This window comes from Tursiops truncatus, chromosome 20 (assembly GCF_011762595.2).
Source record: "Tursiops truncatus isolate mTurTru1 chromosome 20, mTurTru1.mat.Y, whole genome shotgun sequence".
Classification (NCBI taxonomy): Eukaryota; Metazoa; Chordata; class Mammalia; order Artiodactyla; family Delphinidae; genus Tursiops; species Tursiops truncatus.
The window spans coordinates 47,343,546-47,361,914 of NC_047053.1; the positions used below are offsets into that span (position 1 = coordinate 47,343,546).

An 18,369-nucleotide genomic window follows, 5' to 3' on the forward strand; every position below is an offset into this window, starting at 1 on the left:
CACTGGAGGGCAGAAGCACCTCCATTTTCTAATGCTTGTCCAAGGGGCAGCATACAAGGAGCTTTCGGAATTGGTCTTTAGCCTCATGATTTTTAGTTGTGAGAGGGTCTGGCACCTAATACCGTCCACAGGGATGCTCAGCCACAGAAAATGGCTTGGACCCACACCTCCACACAGATGGGCTGCATGGTGGGTGGCAGCCTCTGAGCAGCAAGGGCCTCTGTGGCTGAAGTGCAGACACCCCCAGCACTGTGGACGTTTGAGGCTGGTCAGTCAGTGTGGGGCTCATCCCGGGCACTGCATCAGGCTTGGCAGCAGCCCTGCCAACAGCACTTCCCCCTCTCTGCCCAGTTGTGACAACCAAAAAGGTCTCTGGACACTGCCAAACGCACCCTGTGGGGGAACCTCCCCTGGTGAGAACCAAAGCCTTTGAGGAGAGATGATTTCATTTAAAGCAGTAGCTGTATATCTGTAGTTTAGTAAGCCCGTGAAACTTGGAAGTCTGTTTTCCTTAGGGATACAAAATCAACTCTATTAAACCATATGGAGGAAAATGGCCTTTGAGAACGAATCCTTATTGGAACACGAGCAGGTGGATCTCATTTCCCATCTCAGAAGGATCCTGGGGAGTTTGTCAAGCTTCGGGCCAGAATCACGGTCCTGCAAACCTGCAAAGGGAGGCCTGCAGGATGACAGCCCTGGTGCTGCAGCGAGTGAACAGAACAGAAACAACACCTGAAGTGCAACTGTTTCCACCCCGTGCAATTATCCCTGTGTCTTCTAGGCTGAACCAACCTACGCAAGCTGGAGAAGTCGAAGTCCCCCACGCACTGAAGGCTCCCAGAAACACTCCACAGCCTTTCAGGCAATGGTTTGGTTTCTCCCCCCACCAAAAACTATGAGCACAGAGAATTCCTAATCAAAGCGTCTTTCCTTTCTCTTGAAAAAACATACTCAAGGCCATGTTTTCATTTCCAACATAGAAATAGGTTTTAAATAATTTATTCATTACACTCTACTTTATCTGTCAGGTTATATTAAACATCAAAAAAAAAAAAAGCCACATGCTTCATCAGACTGTCATCACAGCTGAGTCAACCACAGAGGCAGCCAAGCACTGAGCCCTGGGACAGGAGCTCGGAGGAAGGGCACTTTGTTCTCCAGGTAAAGCCGGCGACCTCCTAGGAAGCAACTCTCCATCTCCGAGCAGATTCTAAGTTCAGACAGTCCCTGACTCCCGATGGTTCAACTTATAGTCTTTGATTTTACATGGTGCAAAGCAACACACATTCAGTAGAAACCATACTTTGAATGTTGTTCTTTCCCAGGCTAGCGACATGCGGTCTGATCCTCTCTCATGATGCTGGGCAGTGGCAGCGAGCACAGCCCCCAGTCAGCCCGAAATCACGAGGGTGAACAATTGATACACTTACAACCATCCTGTACCCAGACAACTGTTCTGTTTTTCACTGTCAGTATAGTATTCAATAAAAATTACATGAGACAGTCAATACTTTATTATAAAATAGTCTCTGTGTTAGATGATTCCACCCAACTGCAGGCTAACGTAAGTGTTCTGAGCATGTCTGAGGTAGGCGAGGCTCAGCTATGATGTTTGGTAGGTTAGGTGTAGCACAGGTGTTTTCAGCTTTTGGTATTTTCAACCATGATGGGTTTATGGGGCATAACCCCACTGTAAGTTTAGGAAGGTCTGTACATCTTCTGCCAAAGAGCTCAGAATGTGAGTCAGAAGTCTTAGCCATAGTAAAATGGCATCCTCCTAAGGGCTTTCCGGTAAAGCCCCCAAGGATGCATGCTTCCTCTGACCTCACAGACAGGAACCACAGGCATATCTGGATGTGTCATCCTGGCTTTCCCTGGACAGTAAGGGCGTCTGCATACAGCTGTCCTCCGAGGAGAGCAGAGGAGCATGGGTAAGCAGAAGATTCATCTTCCTTCTGAAGGAACCGGTATTGGGAGGTGATGGCCCAGAGATGTTAGGTATGGGGCAATGGTACTTGTGAACCAAACACTGCAGGGTTTAAGTCACAAGCAAACTCCTAGTCCCTTAAAATCCTTAAGGCTGAAGGTTTATTGGCTTTGCTGATACTTTCTCTGCCTTTCCTTTACTACAGTTCAATAATTGTTTACCTTATGAGTAATGCTAAATAAATGTTATTTAAATAATAGAATTTATTGGTTTGGAAAAACTGTGCATCACTATCAAATAGATGCCTCTTATTCTGATTTAGTATATAGTTCATTACTGAGTCTGTTGAAAGATGGATCATAAAGGTTTTTAAATGTGCTATTATCAAAAAGATGTATTTGTGATTTTTTAAAAGCAATATTTGTGCCAGACCACATTTAACATTTGTTGTAATTGTTACTTTATCCATATTGAGAATACAGCAGTTGTCCCCCTCTCCAAAAAAAGCTGTTAATTTTATTGTAAACTTGACCTTTCTAGCACTTTTGTGTTTGCTTGCAATAGCTGAAGACCATCAGTAAAAATTCTCTTTCTTCAGGAGAAGTGATAGAAAACTTTGGGCTATCTCTTTATAAGAGCTTTAAAGTTTTTAAAAAATATTGTTTTCTTGATGCTGAGACGTAAAACCTTAGACCATATCTTAACTGACTTCTCAGATGTCCTATATTTGAAAACCAGATTTATGGAGGAAGGATTCTCAAATGAGAGTGCATCAGAATGGCCTAGAGGGCTCGCTAAAATGCAGATACCTGGGCCCCTCCCCAGAATAGGCTTCCATAAGTCTTGGGTGGGGTCTGATAATCTGCATGTATTATAAATTCCAAGAATACTGCTGCTACTGGTCTGGGACCTGTACTTTGAGAACCCCTGGTGCAGACAGTGCAAATGTTGATGGAAACAGAAAACATTCACTTTCCAGTTTTGGTGTAAACTGTACTTCCCATGCATCATGAAGAACACTTCCCTTTTTCCATCTATGATTTAACACTTTACATATAGTGATCAGGAAACACTTTGATGATAAGATGATACTTACATAAAAATATCCATTTATCCATGAGTCAACATGTAAGAAGGTTTTTAACTGTGAATTCAATTTCTTTGATTGATCTAGGGCTATTCAGATTTTCTATTTCATTTTGGGTCGCTTTCAGAAAGCTGTATTTTAAAAGGCATTTTCCATCTAATTTAAGTTATTAAATGTATTGGTATAACATTATTAACATTCCCTATCTTTTCAATGTCTACAGGATATGTGGCGATATCCCCTTTCATTCCTAAATGTTGATTGTATCTTCTTTTTTCTTGCTACCTAGCCAAAGACTTGTCAATTTTACAGATGTTTTCCAAAAACCAAATTTTAGCTCTAACTTTCTCTACCACCTGTTCTCTATTTTACTGATTTGTGCTCTTTATTACTTCTTCCTTCTACTTCCCTTGAGTTTACGTTGCTCAACATTTCCTAGTTTCTTAAGGTAGATATTTAGATTTTTATTTTAAGCTTTTCTTCCCTTCTGTATAAGGATTTAATAAAGCTATACATTTTTATACAAGCACTGCTTTAGCTGTATCCTACAAATTTTAACAAGTCGTCTTTTCATTATTGTTTAGTTTGAATTATTTTTATTATCCCTTGTGATACCTTTTTTCATACATGTGTCATTTAATTTCCAAATATTTGAGGATTTTCCAGCTAGCCTACAATTTCAGATTCTGTGGCCAGAGAATAGACTCTGAATGATTTCAATCCTTCAAACTTTATTATGACATTTCTGTGACCCAGCACAGGCCTTTCTTGGTGAGTGGTCCACCTGCCCGGGACAATGTGCGTTCTGTGGGCATTGGGTGCAGTGTTCTGTTAACTGAATCGGAGTGATTGATAGTCTTTTTTTTTTTTTGCGGTATGTGGGCCTCTCACTGCTGTGGCCTCTCCCACTGCGGAGCACTGGCTCCAGACACGCAGGCTCAGCGGCCATGGCCCACGGGCCCAGCCGCTCCGTGGCATGTGGGATCTTCCCGGACCAGGGCATGAACCCGTGTCCCCTGCATCGGCAGGTGGACTCTCAACCACTGCGCCACCAGGGAAGCCCTGATAGTCTTTTATAATAGTAACTGATTTTTTTTTAATTAGAAAAATATAATATACCATGACTGGAGTTTTCCTTGTGAGAAAGTTTTTAATTATCAATTTTATCTTCAATTTTAACACCAGTTTTAACCTATCAATAACTGCCAGATGGTTACTCAAATATCCAACTAGGATTATGGATGTGTTTCTTTCTCTCATTGGCCCTCGTAATCTTGCTTTATGTATCTTTAACTCTCCTATTAGCCGTCTACATATTCAGGGTAGTTATGTCTTCCTGATGACCTGACTTGTCTGTCATTGTGAAATGTCTCTCTTCATCTGTGACAAAACTCCTTGTCTTGAAGTCTATTTTCTAATTAGTAATATGTCCACTCCAGCTCTCTTTCAACTAGTATTTCATGATATACCTTTTTACATTTAACTTTTATGTGTCTTTGTATTTAAAGTGCATCTCTTGCTGACAGCACAAAGTTTGATTTTGCTTTTTATCCAGTCTGATACAAACTCATGAAAAAAACAAAGAATGGGGAACATTTTAGAGGATAACTGGTCTGGACTCTCCAAAAAGTCAGTGCCCACTCTTCAGAGAATGGAAACACAAGTAACAGAATGGGAGGAAATATTTTAAAAACGAATTTCTGATAAAGGACTTGTACCCGAATATTAAAAGAACTCTTAAAACTGAGTAAGAAAACAAATAACCCTATTTAAAAGTGGGCAAAAGATATGGAAACCCCACCAAAGAAAATATATAGATGGCAAATAAGCATATGAAAAGATGCTCAACATCGTATGTCATTAAGGAATTGCAAATTAAAATGCGATACCACTATGCACCTAATTAGAATGGCTAAAATCCAAAACACCAGCAACAACAAATGCTGAGGAAGATGTGGAGCAACAAGAACTCCCATTCGTTGCTGGTGGGAATGCAACCGACAGAGCCACTTTGGAACAGAGTTTGGCAATTTCTTAGAAAGCTAAACATACCAGCTGGTCTAGCAATGGCTCTCTTAGGTACTTACCCAAATGAGAAGAAATCATGTCTATACAAAAATCTGCACAAAAGTTTAGAACAGCATTATTCACAATTGCCAAAAACTGGAAGCAACCAAGATGTCCTTCACTAGTGGAATGTTTTTCAGCGGTAAAAAGAAAATGAGCTATCTAGACATGAAGAAACCTTGAATGCATAAGCCTAATTGAAAAAAAGCCAGTTTTAAAACACTATATACTATATGATTCTAACTATATGACACTATGGGAAAGGTAAAACTATACAGACAGTGAAAATATCAGTGGTTGCCAAGGGTTGGGGAGGACAGGCAGAGAGGGAGATATAGGTGGAACACAGGATTTTTAGGGTAGTGAAACTATCCAGTATACTATAATGGTGTATACATGACATTATGTATTTGGCAAAACCCACAGAACTGTACAAAATGAAGAATAAACCCTAGTATAAACTATGGACTCTAGTTAGTAATAATGTATCAATACTGGATCATCAATTGTAACAAATATACCACACCGAGGCAAGATGTAGGCCAAGTAGGGAGTGAGAATACAACTGACCCTTGAACAACACGCGTTTGAACTACACAGCTCTACTTATAAGCAGATTTTTTTCCCACTAAATACATACAGGACTACATGATCCTCAGTGGGTTTGATCTGGGGATTTGGAACTGTGAATAAGATGGGCCAACTAAGTGACTTGAGCATCCACAGATTTTGGTAACTGCAGTGGGTCCCGGAACCATTCCCTTGTGGAGACCAAGGGACGACTGTTATGTGGAAATTCTGTACTTTTTAATTTTCCTAAAAACTAAAACTGCTATAAAAAAAAAATAATGCCTATTTTTTTTAAAAAAGACTGGCATGTAACTATGATAACTTACTACAAGAAGACAATAAAATAACCTCACTAAAAAAAAAAGTCAATAAAGAAAAATAGGCAAAGAGCAATCTCTTTTTCTATATATCCGAGGAGACTGAGAAAGATGACTAACAGTTCAATGCAATGCACGAACCTGGGCTGGATCCTGAATGCAAAACCAAATCAACAAACATAAAATGCTTACTAACACACATTTTTGAGGCAGTGGGAAATTTTGATTATGGACTTCATATTAAACAATATTATAGAGTTGATGTTAAATTTCTTGAGCAATTTAAGGGTATTATAGTTATGTACTAAAGTGTCCTTGTTTTTAGTGTCATGATATCTGTAACTTTCAAATGGCTAAGGCAAAAAATATTTATCTATACAGAGGTATAAAGCAAATGTGGCAAAGTGTTAACTGGTGAATATAGATGAAAAGTATAAAAGTATTCATTCTATTGTTCTTTCAATCCTTCTGGAGGAGGGAAAGTTAAATGTTGATTCTTTGAAAAGACTAATGAAATATACAGAAACCTCTGGTAAGAGTGATCAACAAGAAAAGAGAAAGAAGGTATCCAGTAACAATATCAAAAATGAATGAAGAAACATCACTAACCCAGACTCTGATAAATTAATAAGGAAATATGAGTCACGTTTTGCCAACAAATTTGAAAATTTAGCTGAAATGGACAAATTCCTACAAAAGTAAGTTAGCAAAGCTGTCTCAAGAAGAAACAGAACATCTGGATAGCCCTTTAGCAATGAAGGAAACTAAATAGGTAGTCAAAGATCTCTCCACATACAAAATACCAGCCCGACAGCTTGATTTGTAAGCTTCACCCAATATTCAGACAACATGTACTTCAAATCTCACAAAAACAATCCCTGTGTATCTAAGTGGAGCACTCCCTCAACTTATTTTCTGAGGCCACAGTTACACTGATTATCCAAAGACAACAAGAGAAAGAAATATTCCAAGCCAGTCTCACTCATGAACACCGATGTAAAAATACTAAACACAATACCAACAACAGAATTAACCCCTGTATGAAACACATAATTGATAAAGGCACACTAGGTTATCCCACAAAGGAAAGGTATATTTAATATTAGAAAATCATATACCTTTCAATGCATTTCCAGTTTAAAGAAGAAAAATCATACCATCATCTAACACACACACACATAATGGCTTGGGGAAAAGCAACATCTATTCATGATTTGAAAAAATAAACTAGGAATAGAAGGGCACTTTTTTAATCCGATAAGAGGTTTTCTTATTTTTTATTCTTTTTACAAATATCTATAGCAAACATCATACACTGACGCACAGGAGGCACCCCCTTCGAAATGAGGGGTGAGATAAGGACATGCAGTCACCACTCCACGCTCTGTGAGGCGTTGGAGGCACAGTAAGATATGAACAGTAAACACAAGACGGGAAGGAAAGAAATAAAACTGCCACGATTTGCACACCACGTGGTAGTCTGTTAAGAAAGTTTTAAAATATGTACAAATCATTAGAATCAATGAGAGAATAGCAAAATTAGTAGACATAAAATAAATGTACAAAAATCAACTGCCTTGCCATATACCCTGATAAAAACTTGCAAAATATATTTTTTATAGCAAACGTTTTTAACAACATCAAAAAATATAAAGTATCGGGCTTCCCTGTTGGTGCAGTGGTTAAGAATCTGCCTGCCAATGCAGGGGACACGGGTTCGAGCCCTGGTCTGGGAAGATCCCACATGCCGTGGAGCAACTAAGCCCGTGGGCCACAACTACTGAGCCTGCGCTCTAGAGCCCACGTGCCACAACTACTGAAGCCCGCAAGCCTAGAACCTGTGCTCCGCAACAAGAGAAGCCACCGCAGTGAGAAGCCTGCGCACTGCAATGAAGAGTAGCCCCCGCTTGCCGCAACTAGAGAAAGTCTGCGCACGGCAACGAAGACCCAACACAGCCCCCCCCCAAAATATATATATAAACCTTTATGAAATTATAAAATACTACTGATAAATGCTTAAAAGAGCATAGTTTGGAAACTCAACAATATAAAGATGTTGAGTCTCCCCCCATTAATCCACTGATTGGCAAGTTGATTTAATATTTTCATGGAAGATCAAAGGACCAAAAAGAACAAAGGAGGGAAACTTGCCTTCCCAAATGTCAAGAATCATTGAAAACCTATACTCATTAAAATAGTTTACGGGGGCTTCCCTGGTAGTGCAGTGATTAGGAATCTGCCTGCCAACGCAGGGGACACGGGTTTGAGCCCTTGTCCACTACTGAGACGGCTGGTGGTTCATGACATCATATTTCTTTTTTTTTTTTTAAAGAAGATGTTGGGAGTAGGAGTTTATTAATTAATTAATTTATTTTTGCTGTGTTGGGTCTTCGTTTCTGTGCGAGGGCTTTCTCTAGTTGTGGCAAGCGGGGGCCACACTTCATCGCGGTGCGCGGGCCTCTCACTATCGCGGTCTCTCTTGTTGCAGAGCACAGGCTCCAGACGTGCAGGCTCAGTAGTTGTGGCTCACGGGCCTAGTTGCTCTGCGGCATGTGGGATCCTCCCAGACCAGGGCTCGAACCCGTGTCCCCTGCATTAGCAGGCAGATTCTCAACCACTGTGCCACCAGGGAAGCCCGACATCATATTTCTTTTAATTCTACTTCTTTTATAACTACAGTTTTGAATCTATATAATAATAAAAATGATTAAAATCAAGTTGGTATCTAGGTACATACAACTACTGAGCCCGCATGCCTGGAGCCCGTGCTCCACAACAAGAGAAGCCACTGCTCACTGCAACTAGAGAAAGCCCTCGTGCAGCAACGAAGACACAACACAGCCAAAAATTTAAAAAAATAATAAATTTATTAAGAAAAAAAAAAGTTTACGGGCACAGAGGGAGACCCATGGAACAGAACAGAGAGCTCAGAAACATACACACTCACTAAGGAAACTTGACGAGTCCAAAGCTGGCATTAAATGATAATGGTATCCATTTGAAAAAAAGAAAAAAAGAAAAAAGAATTTGAACCCCTACCTAACAGTATGTGTAAAAATCAGTTCCAGGTAGATTAAAGACCCAAATTAATAGACAAAAATACACTTTTGAAAGAACACATAGTGGAATACTTCTGTAACCTTGGCATAAGGAAAGTCTTCTTAAAGAAGATACTAAATGCCCACATCCTAAGGGAAGACTGAACAGTGACCACTTCAAAATAAAGAACTCCTGGGCTTCCCTGGTGGCACAGTGGTTGAGAGTCCGCCTGCCGATGCAGGGGACCTGGGTTCGTGCCCTGGTCCGGGGGGATAATGCGTGCCGCAGAGCGGCTGGGCCCATGGGCCATGGCCGCTGGGCCTGTGCGTCCGGAGCCTGTGCTCCGCAACGGGAGAGGCCACAGCAGTGAGAGGCCCGCGTACCGCAAAAAAAATAATAATAAATAAAAAAATAAAGAACTCCTGTCTACTAAGGGACAACACAAGAGAACAGAAGCAAACAGACAAACCAAAAAACCAAGCCATAAACTCAGGGACATTTGCAATTAACAAAAATGGTAAAGTGTTACTGTCTAGAATATAAAGAATTCCTTCAATAAGAAATAAGAAAAAGACACAACCCAAGTGAAAAACAGGAAACAGCACTGCAAGAGGGGAAGCCTATGTGGCTGACCCAGAAACCAGAGGGCACCAGTCTCACAGTTATTGGGGTGACTGGATTGCACCACCACGCAGTGTTCCACCCCCCCCCCCCCCCCCCAGTGTTGGGAAGACATGAGTAATGGAAACACGCAGGCAGTTTAGAACTGTACAAAGACAGGACCGACCCAATGTCTGTGTACACAGGAGGCACTGGGAGGGCCATCAGCGGGGCTGAGGGAGGAAGCACAGCCACAGCAGTCGGGGGATGACCCTCAGCACATAACTGAGCAGGAATGACCCCAATCCCGTCAACTAGAAAACACCCAACCCCCGTGTGTCTGGAGAGCCCCCAACGATGGGGAAGCTATAAAAAGCATGGTACCGATCAACTCAGCACTCAGGGGCCAGTCACCTGGGAGGGTGGGGTAGGGGTGAGAGTGAGGAGGGCATGCAGGGACCCTGTAGGCTCATTTTCTGAACTGGCTGGTGGACAGCTGGTGGTTCATGACATCATATTTCTTTTCATTCTACTTCTTTTATAACTACAGTTTTGAATCTATATAATAATAAAAATGATTAAAATCAAGTTGGTATCTAGGTACATACAAGGCAGAGAGGGCACTATCCTGAGGGAGGAGCTGGGTCCAGGCCTCTTCTCCACTCTGTCTCCTCTAGGTCCCTGACTGTCCCGTCTGCCTACCTGTTGGCCACCTGTGGAAGAGTGGACGTCCCCTGAGAGTTCACTATGTGAGTGGTGTGTTGGTTACTTTAATCCTTCACTATGAAGGAGCTTCCACAATAAGGAACAGAGATCTAGGAAGTCTTCTCATTTGTCCATGTCCTGGGGCTAACAAGTGGTGAGGCTGAAGTCAGAACTCAGGTGTGATGAGCTCCTGTCCTGGTTCATGTGTTCCAGTGTGTAAGGAGCTGCCAGGTGGGCTGAATGCTCACACCTACAGGCACCACCTCTCAGAGGATGTGATAAGAGCCTGCAGCACAGGACCCAGGATGGTGGGAAGGGGTGTCGTTTACCCCTCACTTTCATTTACAGTCTTTAAAATATATATATATATATATATATATATATATTTTTTTTTTTTTTTTTTGGCTGAGCAGGGTCTTAGTTGTGGCACGTAGGATCTTCGTTGCTACGTGTGGGATCTTTCAGTTGTGGCATGTGGGCTCTTAGTCGCAGCACGTGGGATCTAGTTCCCTGACTAGGGATGAACCTGGGCCCCCTGCACTGGGAGCATGGAGTCCCAACCACTGGACCACCAGGGAATTCCCTTTTTTAAAAAAAAATTTTTTTTTAATTTATTTATTTGGCTCTGCCAGGTCTTAGCTGCAGCACAAGGGATCTTCATTGCTGCATGTGGGATCCTTAGTTGCGGCATGCGAACTCTTAGTTGCGGCACCTGGGATAGTTCCCTGACCAGGGATTGAATCTGGGGCCCCTGCATTGGGCGCATGGAGTCTTAGCCACTGGACCACCAGGGAAGTCCCTCATCTACAGTCTTTTGATTAAGGGACTGTAGGAGGCTGGCTACACTGACCTTGGAGAGAGCAGAGCTGAAGCCCTGTCTGCAGACTTGCTTCGTATTAGCTCTTTGGAATACTTATACCATTTTATCTTCTAGGAACATGAGTGATTCTCAAAGGAAGATCCCCAGACCTCATGACTTCCCTAGATAGCCACTTCATTAACATGTTTCGCAAAAGAAACAACTCCCTGTGCCTGACTATTTTTCAACTTTTATCACTGAAATACAAAAGATCCCCAGGACTTCCCTGGCAGTCCAGTGGTTAAGACTCTGCGCTTCTACTGCAGGGGGCACAGGTTCAATCCCTGGTCAGGGAACTAAGATCCCACATGCAAGGCCAAATAAAGAAAGAAAGAAAGAATCCCCAAACTTCCACCAGATAACTGGCCCAAGTCCCTATTCAGTCTTCCTGCATTTGGGTTTGTGGAAACGGATTAGCCATCAATGGTTCCACAGAAGCTACAGGGGAATAGGACCTGTGGCCAACCAGCAAAACTTACAGATTTTCTTGTAAAAAGAGAAACAAATTCAGTTCACAGGAACCTTTTATGGCATGCCCACCTTGTTGAAGACCCAAATCTCGCCGTTCACAGTGGGCCTGGGCACCCCATGCCCATTGTAGTGGAAGAGGACCCGCTCCTCCTTGGCATTTCGACGTAAAGACGTGCAAAGCTTCTTCACTTCATCCACAGTTGGATCAAGGCTCTGCTTGTACCGCGCCTGTTGCAGGAGAAAAAATTAAGAAACTTATCATGGGTTCATGGGAATACCTAGAATTAAAACTCCATCCTGGGGCTTCCCTGATGGCACAGTGGTTAGGAATCCGCCTGCCAATGCAGGGGACAGAGGTTCGAGCCCTGGTCTGGGAAGATCCCACATGCTGCGGAGCAACTAAGCCCATGTGCCACAACTGCTGAGCCTGTGCTCTAGAGCCCATGAGCCACAACTACTGAGCCCACGTGCCACAACTACTGAAGCCCACATGCCTAGAGCCCGTATTCCACACCAAGAGAAGCCACCGCAGTGAGAAGCCCGCATACCGCAATGAAGACTAGCCCTGCTCACTGCAACTAGAGAAAGCCTGTGCACAGCAACGAAGACCCAACGCAGCCAAAAATAAATTAATAAATTAAAAAAACAAAACAAAACAACTCCATCCTTTACTCCAAGTCTGCATTTAATGGACCCTGCACAAGTGACCTCAAATTTCTCTATCTATAAACTGGGATGATGACTACTTCACAGGGTGGTTGTAAACATTCATTTACTCAACAAATATTTATTGAGAACTACTGTGAAGATCTCATGAGATTAATAAGTAATGCCTGCCACATGGTAACACTAGTAAAAGGTAGCATCCCTGTGATATCAAAAGTATTTCTTAGAAGCATTGAATCTGTTTGGAAAAATTGTCTGGAACATGGAAGAGAATTTGCTTAAACACAGGAAGCTATAATATGTATGGTAGCAAGGGAGAATAGTTTCAAAAACACAACAAAGTAAGGAAGCAAACTGCCCCTCTCTTGCTTAGTCATATTCGCCCTGCTTACCCCCTCCCACTACTCCTGCCTGGACCCTTGCTGATGAACATAAAGGATTCACTGAATTAGCAGGACCTAAAGTAAACACACAGAAATCAACAGCCTTTACATATATATACATAAACGACAGATGTTTAAAATCATAAGGAACCCCCACTTCTAAAGCAACAAAGAAGATTGAACTTAACAAGAAATATACAAAACCCTGACAAGGAAACTTTGTAAAACTCTCCTGGAAAACAGAAGGAGGCTTGAACAAATGGGAGATGCTCCCTGCCTGGGTAGGATGCACCCACATTCTTAAGACATCAGTTCTCCCCAGGTTAAGAGTTCACACGTTCCCAATAAATATAACAAGCAGCTATTTTGCGGAGCTTGACAAGCTGCTACTGAAGTTCACGTGGAAAATAAATATGCCAGAACAGCCAGGAAAACACTGAAAGGAGAGCTATGAGGGGTCCTGCCCCCCGACACTCCAACCTCCTCTGGGCCTCTCTAAGTAAAAGGTGAGGGTCGAGGCCCAGAGAGACCAGCAGGCCAGGGAGCTACTACAGAGTCCAGAATTAGGTCCAAACACATTTCCTGGCTTTTTGGAGAACAGTGTTCACACAGTCATAATGTTACGAACACTGATTTTATTTCATTAGAAACTGTGCAAACTTCAAGAGTGTGGTGAGGACGCTGAGGCTGGGTGAGGGGTACACGTGGTCATCAGAAGAGTCTCTCCACTTTATATTCATTTCCTTTTGTTTGCTTTCAAAGAACTTTCAATGGTAAATTCCCAATAAAAAAGAACTGAAAGTGTAAATTTATAACCGTACTAGATGGTCGCGTGGAAGTGATGTGTATAAAACCACTAAAGCCAAACCAGGAAGTCAATAAAAACACCCCAAGTTGATAAATCAGTAAAAAGCAGCATACACATATTGTTCTAAAATATGGGCATATCTGCCCAAAAAACACAGCTAAAAGGGTTTACCTCTAGGTAGGGATTATGTTCTGACTTTCAAAACATAATGTGTATGTTTGTTATTTTGATAAAGTTCTCAAACTTTGTTTAAAATGTTAAATTTAAAACCAAAAAAACCCAACCCAGTGCCATGATATCACTTGAAGAAAACAGTGGTGAGAACAAGAAACATGAACGGCGAGGAAACTATGTTTGAAGCATCACGGCTCCCGCTGTGGGCCTGCCACCTGGCGCAGGGCTCAGCACACAGTGATGGGTGCTGCTCAGGAAGCATCCGCTGAAGTTGTTTCAAAAGAAGAGCAGGGAGGTGGAGGGAGCAGAGATGGAAAGCAGACACATAGGCCTGAGGATGACCTGCGGCCTATGTTTAAGAGAGGCGTCCTGAGGCTTCCCTAGGGGCACAGTGGTTGAGAGTCCGCCTGCCGATGCAGGGGACACGGGTTCGTGCCCTGGTCTGGGAAGATCCCACATGCCGTGGAGCGGCTGGGCCCGTGAGCCATGGCCGCTGAGCCTGCGTGTCCGGAGCCTGTGCTCCGCAATGCGAGAGGCCAGAACAGTGAGAGGCTTGCGTACCACAAAAAAAAAAAAAAAAAAAAAGAGAGGCGTCCTGACCTTTCAGAGGAAAATGAAGAGCTACACGGGAGGAAACTACAGGAAAATGTGGCTCACCTCGCAGAGCATTAGTTCCTCCATGTTTGAGATATGACATTTGGTTTCACCTAATTAAATACGTGCTAATAATGCAATTTCTGACAGTAGAAAATCCTGGTGAAATACTGCATCGTGTGTTCTGAGAGCGTTGGGGGCACAAACACAGAAGCTTCAGGATGATGAAACTCAGAACAAAGTTCTTCCAGATTCCCCCAATTTTTTCCAACTGTAAGTAAACTGATACAAGGATAGCAACACTATTCCACTGCAGGACAATTTTAGGACCCTGCCCTGAGGTGGCAGGTTAGGGTCCAGCAAAGTGGTCTCTCCCTGTGTTTCTTCCATGAGGTCCAGAATGCTATTTGTAAAATAAAACTGTGTCACAAAGGAGACTAGAGAAAGCCAACACATAATGTGATGTTTTCAAATTCATTCTCATTGAGGCAATGTGCATTAATTCGACACTGACAGAGGGGCTGCGCATTACCCATGCTACCAGAGCAGGGCTGGCCCCAAGAGAGACGGGGTCTGTGTGGATGTGGGGGCTGAGGACATGGGGCACTCAGGGGCATGGAGCCTGTGCCCGGCCTGGGGAGGCAGCCGTGGCACCTGCTCCCTCCGGCCAGGTGGGCATCTCAGCCTGTGTTGGCTCACCTAAACCACATGTTCTGGGAGCACCAGTTCAACATCTAGCTCTTGTGCAGGATTCCTTCTTGGTCCCCTTTGGCAGGAATAATCTTTTCTGTCTCTAAACTAACTTATACTCTTTGTCATGTGTTCCTGTGAAGCTGTCTAAGCTCCATGGACACTGTAAACCCCATGAGGGCAGACGCAGATTATAGTTTCATGTGTGCCTTTCAGTACCCAGCTCTGTTTTTATATTCTTCCCATGGCCTCACAACACGCTCAGTTATTAGCAAACAGTTGCTGAGTGACTATCAAACTTTTACTGACACTGATTACAATAATCTGTAATGAAACAAACCAAAATGATGAATCCTATCTGACACTGAAGTGACACAAGTGAATTTCAGCACAAAATTAGAAAGTGTATATGTAAAAACTGTTGTGTCTAGGAGGTTGGTACTTAGATGTTCAATAATTCTTCTACTTTGCTATATGGAATTCTGCATATTAAACAGTTAAGAAAAGGATAGAGGAGGGAATTTCCTGGCAGTCCAGTGGTTAGGACTCCGAGTTTCCACTGCCAGGGGCCAGGTTTGATCCCTGGTCGGGGAATTAAGATCCTGTGACCCCCCACCAAAAAAAAAAGGATGCAGGAAAACATTCCTGACTCATCACCAATAAACTACTTATTTGTGCTCTGGGTTGGACAGAAACAGGGCACTGAGCCTTAATGCTCTACACAACTAAATTTTGGCTAATCCCATAAAACTAGATGAGAGTAGTTGATAAATGAAAATCTAGTTCTGGGGGCAAAGACGGAAACCTTTTACTAAGATGTCATGACTTTGGACATGTGTTCCAGAACCACATCCACATCAGCACAATGAGAAAAGTCAGAGAGTCCCCGGCCCAAAAACACCTGCCGGAGCATAGGACCCAGGTAAACTACTATTTCAGCCCAAATCCCTCAGCCACTGTGACATGACCTGCATAAATCTAGAATTTAGATTTTTCTGTGAATCAGAGCTGCTGGAATGGCCAAACTAGGCAGCAAATCACATCCCACCTTGGTAGACACGTTGACCTGGGCCTTTATGTAAATTAAAATAAATACCTATGCTTTTTTGATACATGTGTTTTTTTAAAAGACATCCTGGCTGGGTAGGTAGAAATAACCAGAAGAATTCAGAAGAACATTTTATCACCAGGAGCTTCAATGACAAGGCCCAAGGGCTGAAGGGAAGTGTGAGTGTAAGCATTACCAAGTCTCACTGGGCTGTGCTGGAGTGGAGGGAGATGCTAGGAAATATCGGACGTGTATTTTCCCTACTCCCAGGAAGGCTTCCAGGTGGCTCATAGAGGGAGCAGCAAAACAGCAAAGAGGGAAAGGCTGAATCGCAAAATAATTTTAATGCATGCCAAAAGGAGTTCTGAATTTGTTACTTATTTTCCCTGTGAGCACAAAAGAAATGAAAGCATTTTTATTTACTACCAATAGCAGTAACAGGGAATCATACTGGAAAGGAACTCAGTTCAAATGAGGTTAATGGCTTTCGAGCTGTCTCCCCTCCGAGGGGGCTCTGGGGGGCCAGCTCTGAGCATGTGGGGCTGCTCAAGGGTTAGGACAACAGTACGTGAGACAGAAACTGCTCCCCTCCCAAACCAAAACATTTCCACAAAGGTGTGAGAAAACCAACTTAAATCAAACGGTTCCATTAGAAGAAATGAGGGAAGGGGCCTCCTTCCCACGCATTCAGAGGGCACCCCGGGAGAGCCGTGTGGGGATGTGCCCTTTCTTCCCCGCCACAGTGATGACCAGGAGCAGTAGGGTGGTGGGGAACTTCTAGAGAGGGCAGGGTCTGTGCCTGGTGAGGTAAGGGCAGGAGGCAATGGTGAGGGGAACCACCCCTCTTGCACCCACCTCTCCTGCTATGCGGGTACGAAAGCACTGACTGATCGTCAATAACTTTCAAATCACAGCCGGTTTTATCAGACAACGTGAAGAAAACAGCAAATAAATCTTCAGTGTATATGTGTTTATTCCCCTGCCCATACTTACTTCCGGAAATTTCCCGCCATCAGTAAGTGTAACAGTGATCACTGTTGGTAAGCAGCACAGCCCGCTTTGCGTGCCCCCTTCGTCACCACTCACAACTCTACTGAGTAAGAGTGGCCGTGGCGCGGGAGCCCGATGCCCCTGCAGCTGCCTTTACGAGCTGGTCCCGCAGGAGCCTCCTGCAGCCTCCCGTGCAGGGTGGAGAGTGGACTGCCTCGGGTCCATGGCCTGGCTCGGCCGAGGCCAAGGGGCACCAGAGTCACACACAGGCACCCTCCCACCCCTCCTCTGGGAGGCCTGTGCCCACCATGCCGCCTGGAACTGGCGGAGGCCCCCTCCTTTCACACAAAAGCCACGTCACCCAAAGGACCCATTTTCAGAGTCAGAAGACCTCTCAAGTCAGAAGTTGCAGGGACACGGGAGAAAATACCATGCAGAACTGCCAGAGAGCAGGGCGGCGAGGAGGGAGATGACCAAAGACCACAAGCTGAACCCTAGGGATTGGGGAGCCCCTCATTTTGTGACCTGCCCCACGGAGTGGAGTTCTTGCTCCTGGGGCTAAGGAAACCTGGCATACAGTTGTGAAGAAGTCACTCAAAGACAAAGCGCCCCAAAATATGAACAAGCCGCGCCGCACAGCATCTCCCAGGCTGGCAGGGCTCACTGGGTGCCCATGTGCTGCGAGGCACTTATCCCGCGAGGCGACGGTACTTCCTGCTCTGTCTGGGCCCCACATTTCACTGCTGCTGCCCAGCTTCCCTCAGGCCCGCCCCTCTGCACTGCTATCCAGCTAGGATTTGTGAAATCTCAGCTCCGCTGAAAGATCATTCGCTGTCCCCCGAGGTTAGTCCTAAACAGGAGAGTTGTTCTTCCAAACCACACACAAGGTCAAGGGGCTGACATTACTCGGAGATGTCAATAAAGTTAGGGATTCGCTATTTCTGACCTTGGCTCCATCAAGGTCTTCTCCTGTGGGATGCAAAAAATGATTTAGCCTCATTTTCTTACCTATCACACAGAAAGGACACATTAATGGACCAGCATGAAAGGCACTACAGATATTAATAATAAGCCTCCTGGGGTTTTATGGGAATTAATTAATATTTTTAAGGGCTTTGAAATGAGAAGCACTAAATTAAATGTCACCACACCATGTTAAGGTTTTGTTTCAAAACTAGAATGCCCGGGATAATGGCTTTGTGGCTGGAGGGACTGCTGTGGCACAGGAAGCATCTCACCATTTGGGAGACCTGTGACAAGTGTAGCTGGGTGTACTGAATGACAACACAAGTCTCTAAAATACTGCCTCTTGTGCTGGGCACTGCTACTATAAGTCCACATCTCAAGATGTAATAAAAAAACAAGCATGGA

General features: G+C 43.7%; 1 protein-coding gene across 4 annotated transcripts in view; it reads right to left on the bottom strand.

Annotated features, from left to right (window-relative positions):
* The window catches only part of RPTOR (regulatory associated protein of MTOR complex 1), a 347,367-nt gene that overhangs the window by 176,736 nt on the left and 152,262 nt on the right, over positions 1-18,369 (bottom strand). For all 4 annotated transcript variants that reach the window (XM_073798118.1, XM_033847372.2, XM_033847375.2 and 1 more), the window contains exon 4: positions 11,715-11,873. In XM_073798118.1, the coding sequence (XP_073654219.1) occupies positions 11,715-11,873 (159 nt within the window). The remainder of the gene's footprint in view (positions 1-11,714; positions 11,874-18,369) is intronic.